This window comes from Rhea americana, unplaced genomic scaffold (assembly GCF_003343005.1).
Source record: "Rhea americana isolate MKP2758 unplaced genomic scaffold, rheAme1 scaffold_56, whole genome shotgun sequence".
NCBI lineage: Eukaryota > Metazoa > Chordata > Aves > Rheiformes > Rheidae > Rhea > Rhea americana.
The window spans coordinates 3,313,759-3,330,333 of NW_028186712.1; the positions used below are offsets into that span (position 1 = coordinate 3,313,759).

Here is a 16,575-nt window from a genome sequence, read left to right on the forward strand (position 1 = left end):
CTATTCGGAAACATGTTACTCATTCATCAGTCAACTGATGAAGTCAAGTAAAGGTGACAGTGCACATATGAAGTAGAGACCCACACAGGTACATTATAAGGCATACTAYCCAAATGAAAGATTATACTGGTTTTCAACAAGGACAGTGCTAGTTACACCCATCAGGAGCACAAACCATTGATTGATCAGTGGACCAGTAATAACTGTCATCAGCCGGTGTAGGAATGAAGATTGCACCATGTGTGTGCCCGGCCAGATATTTCATTGAGTTCCTGTCACATGAACAGTTGATGTAAATGTGTAGAATGTAAATGCTGGACTTTTTTCTCTCCAAAAACCATGGATTGCATCCTCCTGAATTTTGGCACAAAGTACAAGCTAAGCTAATAAAAGGGAAGTATGATAGCTTGTAAAACACTGTATTTTGGTTGCAAACTTTCTTCTTCATTTTTCTTAATTATTTGATATTGACCAAATATATGAGCTAGGATGCAGGCCTAGATAGATTTTCAGGCTGAGTCAGGATGACCAGTTCTTTTTCCTTATGTGTTTTAAAATTTGGAACTCATTGACCCAAGCCATTGAGAAAATAGGGTTTGCAGGGGGTAAAAAGGTTAGATGTTTTTATGTTTAATAAATATATTACCTTGAAGATCACTTTGATTAGATAAGGTAAAAGTAGATAACGCATGGGAATTATCATGCACTAGGATGCTGGCTATTCTCTACAGAGTATGGGCTTTGAAAAAAATTCTTGTATTCAAAACATTTGATAAATTCTCCCATTAAAGCACTTTGTACAGGTTGAATATCACACTAGACTGGCCACTGGGTTCATCCAGCACTCCCAAACCGCACCAAGAGGTTTTTTTGTAATGTTATACAACTGTGGAATTACTGATTTTGTAAAATATGCTTCCACTTATTGACGACAAAGCAAAATCTTCAATGATATAAAACTCTTGTATCTATCTTTGGCCTTTCTGGTGTGATACTGTAAGTGTATATGTGCATGTACATTAATACACTCAGGAAAGAAAGGGTGCATATTAAAAGCTGTTTTAATTCAGTATGTGTAACCACATTTTTATGGATTCTCATAACTCATAGCTGCTTGAAACATGAAAAAGGAAAAAGCATATAACATTTTTACTTCACATACATTATCATCAAATACAGTATTTCTGAGCTGTATTTACCATCTCCTCAGAGAGTGCCTTGATGTACTTTTTACCCATCTTTTTCTTCATGGTAAGGGAAATGGCTCTCATCTTCTTACCCAAGCTTCCTCCATTACTTGCTGCTTTAATTTGTGCTGCATCTCCAACATCACTTATAGTCTCCAACTCAGGTATCTGGTTTGAAATAAAAAAGTAAAAAACAACTTGTCATGAAAATAAAATTCGGTGTCCTGGAGTAAGAATTACAGAAAAAATACTTAGGATGACTAACGTCATATCCATTTTTCTGGGATTTGTGCACTTAAACAGTTTTGCAACAAACCACTGTGTGTGTGAATGACAAAAAGAAAATATGTATTATGCTAGCAAATATTGTTTATCTTTGTCTATGGTCTTTAATCCAAACATGAGTTTAGGGAATTTATGTAGGGTACTTGAAAACAAACAAGAAACATCTCTGGAATGCACCAATGTATAGGTTACTTCGRGAACATGCCAACCTGAAGTGTACATCTGTCTTTTTGAAAAAATTGTTTCTAATCTTCATATCAAAGTAACAAAATTTGCATATAATTTTCTTGCTCRTTTTCACGAGGATTCAATCACCCAAGTAAGAGCCAGGTACATAACTGAAGTTCTCACCACTGTAAAGTTTACACACAGGTTCTCTGATGTTTTTGTGTAAGTGTCATGGGAAATTGTCATGAAGAAAGGGAAGGAGTGGTGGTACAGACCTCAGCTGAGTCATCTGCCTTTGATATCGAGTAATGTCTGAAACGGTCAAAGCTTCCAAAACTGCTTGTGCGCTGTAAAGAAACAAAAGATAGAACTTAACTTAGTGATGATATTTTGTTATATTATTAAGRCTTAAATACAACTGAAAATCACCTGTTTCTGTTAAAAAATCTTTGCAGATTAGTAGACCATGAACTACTACAGTTAACTGGAAAAAAAACTAGGAGGTGACTAGAGGGACAAATTATGCCTGTACAGCTGGAAACATGAAAACGACTAAGAGAAATAACACTGCCTCATGTAYGAATTAGGGAATGGCTATGATCTGAGTTGCACAGCAGTTACACRCTAACGTCACTGAGTTACATCTGGGTAACATTGCTCTCTGTGAGACTAGGACAAAACTATTTGCAGAAACATCAAGTGAGCTAAGGAGCTGGCTACAGTGCCGCAAACTCTTGCAATTTGGTTTTATACAGTTTTCTTTCTCAACTGGGGACAGCTGCTGGTGACTGTTAAAGGCCTCCGTCAGCAGGAATTGGCTGGGACCTGTGAGAATTCTGAATATATTTTGTCTGAAATACCTGCTTTGGGGAGGAAACTTTGGGCTATCATGTATCTGTTACGTAAGCTATGTAACAGAATAAGCCAGCAGGCCCTATGTTTTTYACTCAATCCTCGAATTTGAAAATCTGATTCTTAAATATAAAGGGTGCAATTTTTCCCCTGCGCCACAGCTGAGCTKAACGTAAGAAAGGCTGTACAACCCGAGCTGTACATTAAGACCATGAATGGATTGCTCTTATTTCCTTCTGATCTGGGCTCTTTCCAGCGTGGATAATCGACATGGTAAGGACGGCACAGCACATTTTTGCAACAGAGAGTGTTCTTTCTCACACAGAACTACCTGATGGGCATCGCAGGGCAGAGTCCCCTGGCACTGCCCTGCTGGATTGGCAAACTGCATAAAGCTGGCATCGATGACAAGTTGGAAGTCCCTTTTGAAACTGTGGACCTAAATCACAGCCAAAATTCTGATGTTTATCAACAATATAGTATCTTTTAAGTGCTCATTTTAAATTTTCGCTAGTACTCAATACTAAGTCATGACGAACTTTCCTTTAATTTTCAGTCTTCCATAGTAAATGGAAGTCTTTTAATACAGTATCAGACTCCTTGAATGGGATTTATTATCTTATACCACACCATATCATCTCAGTATATATTTCAGTATCCAAACTCCTCTCTGGAGAAAGGAACAGTAAACTAAATGGCAACCCACAAACAGAATACATCTTGAATAATTTAATATGTAATGATTYGAAACTACCTGGTTACAAGGTTTCCCCGTACGGATTCTTCCATTTACCTTACCAATGTGATTTCAGCCAAAGCACTGYCTTGCTCCATTGCTCTCTTCCCACCCAGCCATACAAGCACTTTGCGTATCTGCCCCAAGTTTCCACAGTGCCTGACATGCCCCTTTCCCCTGGCCTCTCCAGCTAACTCCTTCAGCTTTCCACCTGGGAACTAATCGCACAGGACTGAGAAGGGCCTGCTAGCTCTTTGGTCTGGTCARCTTGTTTCAAGAAGCTTTCAAGTCTTCTCTATCACGTCAGAGCCTGAATATCTGACAGTTTTCACGAGTTTGTCTTAGATGTTATCGAGGTAGATCATCTGGTGGTTGACAGATGAGGAGGAGGATGAGGAGGAAAGGACTGGTTTCCTAGTTGGTGCATTGCCTATGTTTATGTTGCCAGACGTGTTTAATGCTGGCATGAACCTGCTTCCTGTGATGCTAACGAGAAATCACTCTGTGAACTCTAATTACACGAACACTGAGTGCTTCCAAAGATATTCCTTGCCACATCCATCCTAAGCTCCCCAGCCAGTGATGGGGCATGCTGTGGAGCTGCCATGCTCTGAAAARCTGCAAAACCAAGGCCCTTCTTGAGCTGAGACCTAAGTAACAATTTCAGCTTCCAGCAAATCTTTGATTGCTAACACAGTGCCCTACCTGTTCTGCCCACGGCTACCAAGCTGCTCGTTCCTTACACTCTCCTTTTCTGGCTAGAGTTAGTCCTTTGAGGGACTCAGCACTAAAACTRTTGTACTCCTGATGGTGCACAGGGTGAGAAGTTGGCATTCAGGCTTAGCACTTGTGGTGTTAAGGACAGAGTGCATCAGAGCGATCCCAACTACGCAGAATACATACATGCCTCCCCGGGGTATTTCTGTCCTCAAAGGACACCATCTTATTCTGTCCCTACTCATAAATCACAACAGGGTTCCTATCCATATTAGCTCCTTCAGCTCTTACATACAGTTGTCTTTAAATGAAAACCATATGAAAAGATTTGGTCTTAAAGTCTCCATTTAAAAAAAAAAAAAAAAAAAAGCAGCATCCCCTGGAACACAACTGAAAATAAAAGCTCCCTGCTGTTTCTTTTCCCTGTTTTCCCCATGTTTGTTTACTAACTAGCACCTCCCCACCTCCAAAAAAAAAAAAATGTATGGACATAGCAGTGGGAGAGGTCTGAGCACAAGCAGAAAGAAGAGGAAGGCATACCCACATTTTTGGGTCCATGTTCTAACTATTGTAACTTAAGAGAAACTGAGATTACTTTTTTTTTTCCGCTAGCATTTCTGTGCATATCTAACCTGAATAAATCTTCCCAGACAAAGGTTATTTGGAGAAGCTGACCCAGATTTGTGAATATTTTTGGACAAGTAAAATGACGTATACTATTCACTAGGGAGAAAAGAAAAAAGAAAAAAAAATCACACAACTCTCCTCTTAATTGATTGTAATCTCTCAGAAAATCTCTGTTGGATAAACACTGTAGTTTATTTGTTTGTTTTCTCTCTATGAAATTGAAAAAGGACAATTTAGCCTGTACACTCTAATTTTATCTAAAATTCCCAGAAAGACCTTTGCTATTAACTAGCTGAACAATATCCTGTGACAGGGGCTTAGCTCAATAGTATGATATAAAAACATAGCCCCAAGGATTATGGTTCTATTAGACAGGATTAACACCTTTCCCTGGCTTGTCAACCCAGCCAAATGTGCCCTGAAGCACAGAGCAGCAGGGACAGACAGGGGGTGGCTGGGGGGAGGCTGGGCTGGGATTCGCAGCAACATTGGGAAAGTATAAAATAGTTTCACGCGGTGATCTCTAAACATATCCTGACCTTTCTGTTGCATTCAATCATTTCAAGATGTCTAGTAGGAATAACCGTATATTAAAGTGCAGATATGCTGCAGATACTTTACAAGGAATAAGAGGAAAAACACTGTTGATTGTTGGTCTTGCCAATAAACAGCTTGAGCACGGGGAAATCAGTTATTCTTTTTTGACCTTTGAAACAACCTTATATCCTGGATGGGCAGAAGCCTTGGGCTATTTTGTAGTGTACCTCAATGTTGCTTCATACTTATTAAATATTAATAACGGTTACAGGATGATTTCCACTATTCTAGATAATGGTCTTGTTGCACTAGAGAACACTAAATAGGGCTGCTTCAGCAATTCCTTATACTAACTTTTTCCATTAAGTAATCAATAGCTACCACCTTTTAAAAATGTATTCAACCCCATTATAGTGATAACGAAAAGTAGATTTAGAAGCCATAGGCTACAAAGGGAACAGGACTATTACTTTCAGCAGTGTCGGTCACTGCATTAGTGTCAGAGAACACCTATTCTGTGAMGATAAGGCAGGCCTTACTTCCAGGTGAAGGACAGCTTTTGGAGTAAATGCAGAACTACTAGAAAAAAAAATATGCTATTGATTTTTGATATCAATATTCTACAAAATTCAGCAATTTTGCTGGCTAAATTCATGCAAGATCTACTGATGGACAAATTAAGCAAATATGATTTTGCCCAGGAAAATCTAATGCAGGCATGTGAAAAACAAAACAAAACAAAACACACACTTATTTTTCCACAAAAGGACTGATTAAATAATGCCTACAAGTCAATGCATTAACTTTCATCCTTTCCTTTCTGGAATTCCAAATTAGCATAATGGAAAAACTCAAAGACATTTCAGTATTTTGACTCCTCCTTCCATCTTTTCCTTATAATTCCCTGAAATCCAGGAATTCTAAGTAATCGTTTTAAGGAGGTAAATGGCATTTAATTGTTGTTTATTTTAATTTGGACATTCTACAGTTTGTGCRTTGGCTTGTCTGCAAATAGCCTATCATTTTCCCCAGAAAATGGCATAGTATACAAGCAGAAAAGCAGCAACAACAAMAGGCTCCGCAATCCTTGCCTTTCTGTTATAAAATATGCTTCCCTCGTAGAGCWTGTCATAGGATAGTTTCTATGATAAACTAGCTAGAGCTTCTCCATGTCTAAAGACAACCTTTTAGCCAAAACAGACAGCAGTTATCCTGCTAAATAACCATGTTTGCATTATTTACACTACTCACAAATCCGTTTCCCTGCACTGAGAAATTCTGGCCCATTATGTTTTGCTTCAGTCATATTCAAAATAGCATTTAAGTCCCGTGTGATGCAATGGCTTCGTACTGACCCTCTCACACAAGCAAATCCCCTGAAATTCYTCCATGCATTTTTCATTTTTAGCTTCCATTCATCGCTAGATTGCCCAGACCAGGTAAGCTGTGTAGGGGCAAAAGCAGTCACTGCGAGCAGTAACAAGGGAGCTCAGCAGGCTGCCCCATTTCCTCACTCGACACACACACTTTTATTCTTTCCTCTCTGCCCAGAAGAAGCCACAGCAGCTCCCAAGAGGACAGACTGTGCCCACTACTCTGATCTTCGGAGGTAAGTGGAGGCAGGAAAGGCTCAGTATCTGATTCATTTCATCCAGTCTCTGATGTTTCTAGTCCCTTCAAAATGAGGGGACCATTCTGGGAGTGAAATTAAGAGTTACCGAGGTATGCATGTATATTATGACTCTGCTGGCTTATTATACATCTTGCATCAAAGAAAATTGTCTCCTACTTTCTCAGAAGGAAAGAGAGCAAATTTAAACTTTTGGGATGTTCTGTGCAGAGAAAAAAAAAACGCTCACTACTGTATAATGAATTACTATTTGCATACACAATTCAGAAAATCTCAAAAATGTAATGAAGAAGTGAGAGGRAAAAAAAAAGATATCATGCTCTCCCTCCCTTAGAGATTTTTCATATTTACACAYTAGTTACACATATAGAACATGTGACCACTAACCAAGCTATTAATATTACTTTATAGCCCACACAAAATGCAGCCTAAATCTTGTACTTCTCCAGTCAAATGCAATAAAAAAGATACACCTTGTTCTTGATAACTCAAATAGGGCAATCTACTGAAATGGCATTTTTAACTGGCTTAAAAATGACTCCATAAAAGACTCTGTTTGTTAGCGTGGCCTGGTATTCAGTAACTGTATGGAAGTGGGGAGACAGAAACAGAGAGGTCTTGGAACAAAACTGCAACTACGAAGCATCAGAGCAAACACTCTGAGTTTAATGACAGAAAATTACCAGAAAATAAAAAGGCGTATATAAAAAAATGAGTTAATCATAGTTAACACTCTTTCAGGTCAACCAACACCATGCTTTAAAGTAAAYATTGAGCAGCTGTTTTATCAGACTATCTGTTACCAGCTGCAGCCTCATCTCAAGCCATAACTGATGCTCGCATAAAACTTGTGGCTCCTGATAACTCACTCTGCATGTCAGCATTTCCCCTAGAAACTTGGTTTCTCCAGTGGTTTCCAAACTGTAGCCTCATCCTGAAGATGCTTTGTACAAGGGACTGGCTCAGCTGAGAGCGAGAAAGAAGCTGGAGTTTAGAAAGGCAAACAAGGACAGGACGGCTTGCAGGAGCGGAGCCCGTTTCTGCACGCCTCCTTCTGCAAGGCGCGAAGCCCAGAGGGAGCCCGAGCAAAAATGGCAATTCCCCCCGGCAAAAAAAAATGTTTGTATTGGTTTAACAAGGTGGTGAGGAACTAAATAAAGAGGTAATTTAAGAAACAGTGGTCTTACCGGTAAAAATGTTTTTTACAAGGGAGTTTTACAAAATGTGGAAGGGGGAGGGACCCGATGCCTCATTCCTTAAATGCACATTGACCCCGAATTTTAAACACCTGCCTGATTACTGCAGAGCGCTCCCAGCTCCCCGTGAGAAAAGGCACTGCATGTGCTCTTTTGGCAATCTGTCCAATTCTGGGAGTGTGCACACAGGTATCTGCAATAATTATGTAATTAAGACTTTATTATTTATATGACATTTAATTAAAAGTGACTTTCAGTGGCACACAAAACCATGAAAAGAAAATGACTTTAAAAGAAGGTTAAGGATGTGTGACAAACTCCGAGGAGCTATGAAAGTGACAGTAAAGGACTTGGCACGATGTGCACTTCTACTGCACTGTTATCCTTTTTCACCCTTCATTTACACGTGGGCAGAAACAGCTAGGGACAAACCTTGAAACCCAYCTTCCGCAAAACCATGACTGCAGTAAAGGGGAGTGTTGTCCGAGTAAAGACTGGTTAAAGAACTGCTGGCTTTGATCTTTAATCCCTTAAATACCAGCATCTTTTCTCTCTTGAAATGCCCCCCTCCCTGAACCAGACCAATTCACATGCAAATTCCCATATTTTAAATGAATCACCTTGTTTTAATTAAAGTGCTTCCGCTACTTACTTATACACCACGGTTTTGTTAACGCTGCGCGTGTTATCTAGGCCCTGATCTTGCAGAGTGCAATTGGATTTCTCAGGTGAGAGAAATTGCTCACGGGCACGTCTGCAGGACAGGCTTCACAAAAACAAGAAAATGCACACACCGAAGATGCATCAAGAAGATTGCACTCCCAGAGCACTCCATTCCAAAGGGAACCCAGGGCCTGTCCAGCGCACACGGAGTAGAACAGGGTTTGTGGCCCACGCGCTCTCCTAGCCGAGGTAGGAGTTGCCTATACGTGCTTATTACTGAATACTGCCATGCTAGGATGTAAGAAGCAATAAGGAACCTACCACCTMTTTGTGCTGCAGACAGACCATACAGAGGATAGTTCAGGGAAACGCAGCATGTCAGAGGGCTTTGCTTTTCCTTTCTGCAACGTCGAAAAGCGACTGCAGCTGCTGATCGTGGCGTACTTGCCTGCCAACCCCAGAGCAAAGAAGCAAGGGAGAGGCASATACTGCCTGGTGTGATGGTGTTTTGATCAGCAGCTCTGAGACTGCTGCACCACTGCCATACAAGACCCTTTACAGAGGTTATCTTGATGGCGAGTCAAACCCCCTTGCGTAGCTTATGCTTCATTCACGCRCAACGCGGGAGCTGGTCCCGCTCCCAGGGAGGTCACCGAGAACGAAATGCAGTTTCTACATTCCTTGGTAGGGAGAGGCACAGATACTCCTTTGAATGACCTTGCAAAGGGAACTAAGATTAAAAGGTAACCTCTAAGCCACAGTTAAATCTGACCATCATGGAAGCTCGTTTGGTTTTTGAAGAGTAAGCAAACTTTCAAAAACCTTTTTACAAGTTTTACTGCAGTCCTACAGACTTATCCTTGAAAACAGGTAATGACCAACAATAAGCTAATTCGAAGAAAGTTGGGGGGGAATAGAGTTAGTTTTTATTACTTTTAAATGAGTGTTTGATACATCATGTTGGTTCCCCTGATTAATGTTCACAGCAAACTCAGCCATTGGAGTTGTAATGTTTCTGCAAGCTTCCCTACAGCAAAGCTTAGCCATTAATTCAGTGGCATATGTCAGCTCAGCAGAGCAAGGTCACTCTTCTCTTTCAAGGGGAACCTTTTTAGAAATAATAAAACTGACAGAAAGTTCTTTTTTGCATGCTTTATGTCACCTGAGGTTGAGTGCTGCAGTTAATATCACAGAGCTTATAAACATTCCCATCTTCAGCAGTCTTCAACCCCACTGAGCTTTTGAAACTTAATTTTTTTTTCCTTTTTTTTCTGGGGGGGGAGGGGAGAGACAGGCAGAGGGAGCTAATGACAGTTTTATCTGGGACAGATATACTGTATGTAATGCTAAATGAGTGAAAAAAATGAACAAATCTTTTCTTAGGCTCTTTAGAGGAGAAATTTTGGAAACCATTAAGATATTGCTGATATTGTAGTTTGCATTTAGGATGTTAGTACTAAGAAAAGAAGATGTAGCATTAAGGACTTTRTCTCCATGTGTGTTTCCACCTTTGGCTAAAAGGAGTGAACATTTTCTTAAATATTACTGGTTCTTCTTGTTTTCATTTTATTGTCAAAAGGCTGGAAATATAAATAAGCACATAATRTAAACAAGAACACAATATTAATTGATATATTTATAGAATCATTTTAAAATAAAGTAAGCAAAGATGTGTTAGTCATCTGTTATGATGGCTAATTGCAACTGGAACTTATTTATTGGGATACAAATATTGCAGAACATGATAAACAAGAACTAACTGAAGAATAAGATCTAAACAATAGGCCAATTTTTCCCCCTCGTTATCTCCCTTCAGACATCCTGACTACCTTTGATTAATGAATCTGCAGCTAGATTAGCTGAAATTGCCTTAATGGAGCTGCAGTATAGTGGAGAGGCAAAATTCAGAACACTATCTGCCATCAGTCACTGAATTTTAGTGCTTCATCAAATTAATATCACCATTTATTTACATTATTTTTATCTTGGAGAACAATTAAAAAAAAGCCACAAACAAAAATTATTCTTGTTAGAGTTGTAATCCTTGACTCCTTTACAATGATGACCAATGTCACTGCCTTTTTTTTTTTCCCCTCTCCCCCCTCCCTTCTTTCCTCTTCATCTATTCTCCTGTCAGAAGCTTGACTTCCTGCATTTGCTTATTGCCATCCATGGGCCAAAGTTGTCTTTACCATCCCATTGAAGGTACTGGCACACTTGTCATTTCACTGAAGCCTCCCAACTGCACATGCATGCACAAAATATGCCTGGGAATCCAAAATATGCTCACTGAAAATTTGAATTCATAAAATAAATTTGATAAGCTTTTGGCATTGAGACCACTAAGCTSAAAGAAGGCTTCCAGCTCAGACTTTCTTAGTGATTTAGCAATGCCTAAAAATACTTCTTAGTACAGGAGATATGACAAGTTAAATTCCGGGTTTATTGCTCCTGTAACATRAGTTCCATAACTGCAATTCCAGGAGAAAAATATGTAGTCTTCTGAAGACGAGATAGCATCCTAATTCTGTTCAGGACATTTTTATACCAGAAATGAATGAATGCAAGCAACAGCTCCCTGGGGGTGCTGGATACAGCAAATGGCATAAGTCTAGTACTGGCGCATCAGTTCCCCTCTCTCCATTCAATTATCTCTGTGGCAGTGGGGTGGTTGTGATTGCAGCTCAGTGGAAAACTACGGTTTCATTTCACAGAAGACAAATGAACTAGATACTCGAACTGCATTTTCGTTGTGATGCAGGGCAAAACAAACTAAGTTTTTCTTCCCCTCCTGTTCCTCCAGCCTCCATGAAAAACATGTGTAACAGAGAGCCACACAAATAAGATGATTCACGCAAGCGAGAGATCTCATCTCTGCGCTYTCAAGGCACAGACACCAGGAAGCACTTTTAGCTGCTGTGTGAARTCCACACTCAAGGCCATACTCCAGATTAGGTCTATAACTGTGAAGGTAATTACACCARCTACAAGGTTTTAAGCCTTCTTGAGCAGATAGGAACCTTTTCACTCTTCCCATACCCTCAGATACTAACCAATATCCCATACACATGATTTTCACATACTGTACTCACATAGACAGAAATACTCTCCAATGCTACAAAAGGCATTCATCAAGCACAAGTAAGAACCACAACAGAGAAGGGAATAAAACCACAGAAATATCCCACYAGACGGTATCAAAACAGTCTTGCCTCATACTTGTGATTACAACTGACTGCCCACTCAACTGTCAACAGTCATTTTACACACTTGCTTCACAGGCTCTGAGCTGTTCATCCATCAGTGAACCAAATGCCCTCTTTGACTCTATAAAGCCCTTTTTGGGCTTCACATCTGACCTTAAAAAAGGAGACAGACAGACAGAAYAATGAGAGAAAAACAGCTCAGCTGTGGAGAGTGAAAGCAATTCATGAGAGGTAAAACTCAACATCCGTTTTGCACAGGTGAAGACAGCAGAGAATCAAGCTTTGTGAGGTCTTTCAGCTTTTCAGCCACCTTGTCATCTCATCTTCACACATCTGCTTTTGGCTGTGTTGTTGCTAAGCAAAGCAGATTCCTTCATCTCACTGCTACAGGCTGTGATGAAGCTCCATCTCAGTCTCAAATGGAAAACAAGACACTGCAGCATCATTTTCYCTTGCTTTCTGGTTGAGCAACACTCCAGTGGTAATTCTTCTGCCTGAAGATGCCATGAGAAACCTGACAAAAATACCCCAAACCAAGTACTCAGGTATTCCAGTAGCCCCAGATCTCACTTACCTTTCAGCATACTAGGAGAGCAATCCCACAACACCCTTTGAATGAAGTTAGCATAAGCAAGTAGAGGAACTTCCTACAGTTCTCAAGCAAGTAACCATTCTGCATGCAATGGAATTTGAGGACAGGAGAGTGAGTTTACATTGATTTTCTTATGAAGAGATAATAAAAGAAATGAAGGCATAAAAGGGTAGAAGGGGGACTAAGAATGTATAAAGAAGACATTATGGTGCAGAATATCATTTGCATGTCCAGATCTTCTCAGAGAAGGGCTTTCTTGTCAGCCTCTGAATTTTGGATGATGGTTAAAGATGACAAACTCTCTGCTGTTGACATTCAYCTTACCAAAAAGATGACGATGCTTGTTAGGACTGTCAATCAAGAAACTTAGAGACTGTATACAGGTGAAGTTGTTACCCATCTTTCTGTATATCCATGGAATAAACTAAAGAGATACAAAGAAAAAAATGGCAGTATGGTGTGTATAYGTATGGTCAAAGAAGGAGTTTGCTGAAGCAGTTCAAAATCTCCAGACTCTTCCCTAGGACGGAACTTCAGCCTCAGATTAGAGAAGAAGAAAAAAAGTAAGAATGTGCTTTTAGACACACTGTAAGTGGAGGAAGACATAAAAACCTAGAAAGGTAACGGTGGATATACATCAGAGATTTCACTTGGAAAAAAGCTGTTGATGATTTATCTTCCTTTAGAATACTAATACACATGCACACCATCTCCTTCATCTGATATGTAAAACACAGTTTTCCATTTCCATGATTATTTAAAGGGTACATGACTAAATATTCAGAGCGTATGTAATCTGCAGCCTTGTACAAAGCAGCAAAACATCTGAGTAAAAACACTGACATTTCTAATTTATGGAAAACAGTGCAACTGTTCCTAATATTGAAAGTAACTCTGCTGTCTCTGCTGCAAGCTTTCAGAAGATAAAGGTCAAGGGATATTGTGAGAACAGAGGCCCAGAATACTTTTGTTTTCTTTTCCTGGAATAGTTAACACCTGTGATTCCAGCCCACATCAAATGGCTTATTCTTCTAGCTAAGGTGTTTGTAGCYATCCACAAATTGCTGGCAGTGATTACCTTATAATGACTTAAAWTTTTAAACGCTCTGACTAGAAGAATGTTTAAAACCTGTGAAGAACTGTAGGCTACATCCTCTGCCTTTCTTATCCCCACACAGCTACTGCTGGTTTTCAAGAAWTGATGGGTCTCCTGGCCAATGTTAGATTTGGGATCTTTTTGGTTTTCTAAGAAACATGATATTGAAGTAAGTCAAATGCTCTACAAAACTACTTAAAGAATTAGGAGATAGATAGGTTTAGTGGATGTATGCTGATTTACTTCACTTCAGTGTTTGTGTTGCAGTATTTATCAGAGGTTGCAGTTATATGCTGATGTTTTTGAAAGTCCAGTTTTCAAAAATGGCCTTAAAAGGGAGTTCAGGCATGTTCCTTGAATTGTTTTTGCTTTCTTAGAGGAAACAAACAATAAATTTAACTGAGATTGTTACTATAAGCAAAAGTTATGTTTCTGTGAAAATATTTCCTTCGGGAAATTTGTTTTTACTTGTTGTAAAATACTCAAATGTTTAAGGATTTAAGCCTGGCTAGGCTTAATGCAGAATCAAGACAAGGAATTAGTTTTTCCACAAAGTTGGTCAACATTTAGAAGGTGCTTAAAATCAAGGGAATTCTCTGCTACAAGGGGCCASGACTGGACCAGGCCACAGATGTTCTTTTTCCTCTGACAGATGTGGTAGTCAATTGTTGTGCTGACCCTCAATGTACCTATATATCAATAATCTGAACACCAAAATGAGGAGTCCAGACATCTTCATCCGGTCTTCTCCAAGGGAGAGAAGACTGTTATTTCCCCCCAAGACCACACAAAAAAATARAATTTTAGAACCCTTTATAACATATACATTAACACACAAACATTAGACACAAACATTAAGTATTAAGTATTAAGCATTAAGTATTARGACACAAACAACCTGGAAAAAAACTTTTCTGAGCCTGCTGTTGATGTTGACAAATGCCCCTCCCCCCCCAAAAAAAATGTATTTTGGCAGATGATCAATACTTAGAAACAAGATCCTAATACAAATGAAAGAAGAGATKTAAGAAGAGCAGTAGTATGATTGTGAAACCTTCCACTAACACAAGAAAAATAATCCAAGGTTAACTCTAACCTTGTTCTAGTTTTTTATKAAGCCTGAGGGAGACAGGAAACACTTTTTGAAGAGTCACCTGCAATCTCTTTATTCCCCATCTACACATACATGGTTACTTCTTGTATTTTTTTTGTCTTTCTCCAAATCTCTTTGGTTAAAGGCCCACAGGTATTTCCACTACAAACCAGATTCTTAAAACTACTTCCCAGAKGTTGTCATCTGTGTCTGGTTATTTTAACAGAGTTCAAATGTATTTTSACAAACAGTCTTTCTTCAAGAGGCAGCGCAGTAAAGACCTTTAATGACAGAACTATGTGTCATCTTTGCCTATGAGCATAAATTTGCACAGCGGGCAGTACGGTGAAAACAGCTTATCATCAACTCATCACCTCTCATCATTGTTAGAATGAAATGCAAATGGAAGCGAACATCACTTCAGTCATGGTTGTGAAAATTAGCATCTGTGACATTAACAGTGGCTCATTTATTATGCACTCAAAATTTCAGGGGGAAAGAAGAGAATATAAAACTTGCTATTTTCAGAACTGTACCAGTCTATACCTTTGAAATAAAATTAAAACCTCAGCTTTCCCCACTCAAGGATAAATCCTATTTAATATTCATTAACACTGAGCAATCTCTTCAGTGCAGATCTTGTCCTACAGAAGATCTAATTATGTCATGAATTATTTTTGGTGTTTGCTGTACCTATTTTCTAGTTTCTGTTCTTTAATATGTATTCCCTATTAGAGAATGCCGCATAAGCCACAGTTTGAGAAAAAAAGCAGCACCAGAAAACTTGCTTATAGCATCTGTCCRCACTACAGGCTCCAAACACTTAGCCAAGTGATAAACTTCACTCAGATGACAAATCCTGTTGAAATCAATGGGATCACAACTAATTTACTCATTTAAGTGCCTTCCGAATCAGGCCTTCTGTGAAGAATATATACAAAGGGGAAATCCTGGCCTTATTAAATCTATGGCAAAATGTGCAGTGATTTCCATGGAGGCAGGTTTAATTTAAAGCTTATAAAAAGTAAAATTGTTGGTATAAAATAGTACTAGGGAATAAAGTTGCACAGTAAAATATTTTCTTGCATCAGATTTGCCTCTTTATTCTCATAATCCTGAAAATAACTAATAGCTTATCACCTAAATAAAGTATCATGGATGTAATTAGAAGCTTGAACATCTTTTTGCCTAAGCAAAATATAGTGACACTGACCCTGAATTGTTGAACCTCAAAACTAAGCTGARTGTCAAGCACTAAGTGTATTTGGAAGCAGAATAAGAGAACTAAAWTTTTTCAAGCCTTTAGCATAAATATAGCTCTGCTGTCATGTAAAATAATCACACAAGACCTTCTTCAATTGAGCCGGGAAAAAATGGCATAAAGTTGTATTTGCTTCAGTTTGAACTAAAGTTGAGAGTCATCATGCAGTTCTTAAATTTACCCTATTTGTAGGAATTTCGGAGAGAGAAAGAAAGGAATAGGTGTGCAAGACCAATGCAGGGAGCTTTTACAGATTATTTGCACCTCCCACTATCATTCACACCTGGTCAAAGGTGTAAAACAGTGCAAAGTGGAATGCAGAGTAGCTGCAAAATGCTTTAAAAAGAGGACTAACATTTTTTGTTCTTGTGGTGCCACGCTATGGTGCTGCCCAAAGGATAGAAGAGAGGACTTGATCTTCTATTATTTCTTAGAATGGTTATTTACTGCCTTTCTAAACCTGCTTCACATTGTTCCCCAGACACATACTTGGAAATCTGTAATGTCATAAGCGCCAAAGGCTAAAATATAGGTGATTTCAGACGATGTTGTTTCCTTCTCTAAAACAACTGTCCTTCTCCTCTACTCTCTAAGAAGCTCAGACCCATAGCTGAAATACATCTAGAAAAAGCATCCACCCCCCTGCGTGTTATAATAATCTTTTGCTTTGCAACTAAAGCTCCACATTTATGGGAGCCCTGGGCTATCTCTGCAGTGAGCTGCTGGGTC

At 39.2% G+C, this 16,575-nt stretch overlaps 1 protein-coding gene across 2 annotated transcripts in view; it reads right to left on the reverse strand.

Moving 5' to 3' along the window:
• Positions 1-16,575, reverse strand: part of SAMSN1 (SAM domain, SH3 domain and nuclear localization signals 1) — a 155,009-nt gene that overhangs the window by 15,987 nt on the left and 122,447 nt on the right. For both annotated transcript variants that reach the window (XM_085318905.1, XM_085318904.1), the window contains 2 exons: positions 1,916-1,987; positions 1,200-1,355 (listed from right to left, as the gene is read on the reverse strand). In XM_085318905.1, coding sequence (XP_085175031.1) covers positions 1,200-1,355; positions 1,916-1,987 — 228 coding nt within the window. The remainder of the gene's footprint in view (positions 1-1,199; positions 1,356-1,915; positions 1,988-16,575) is intronic.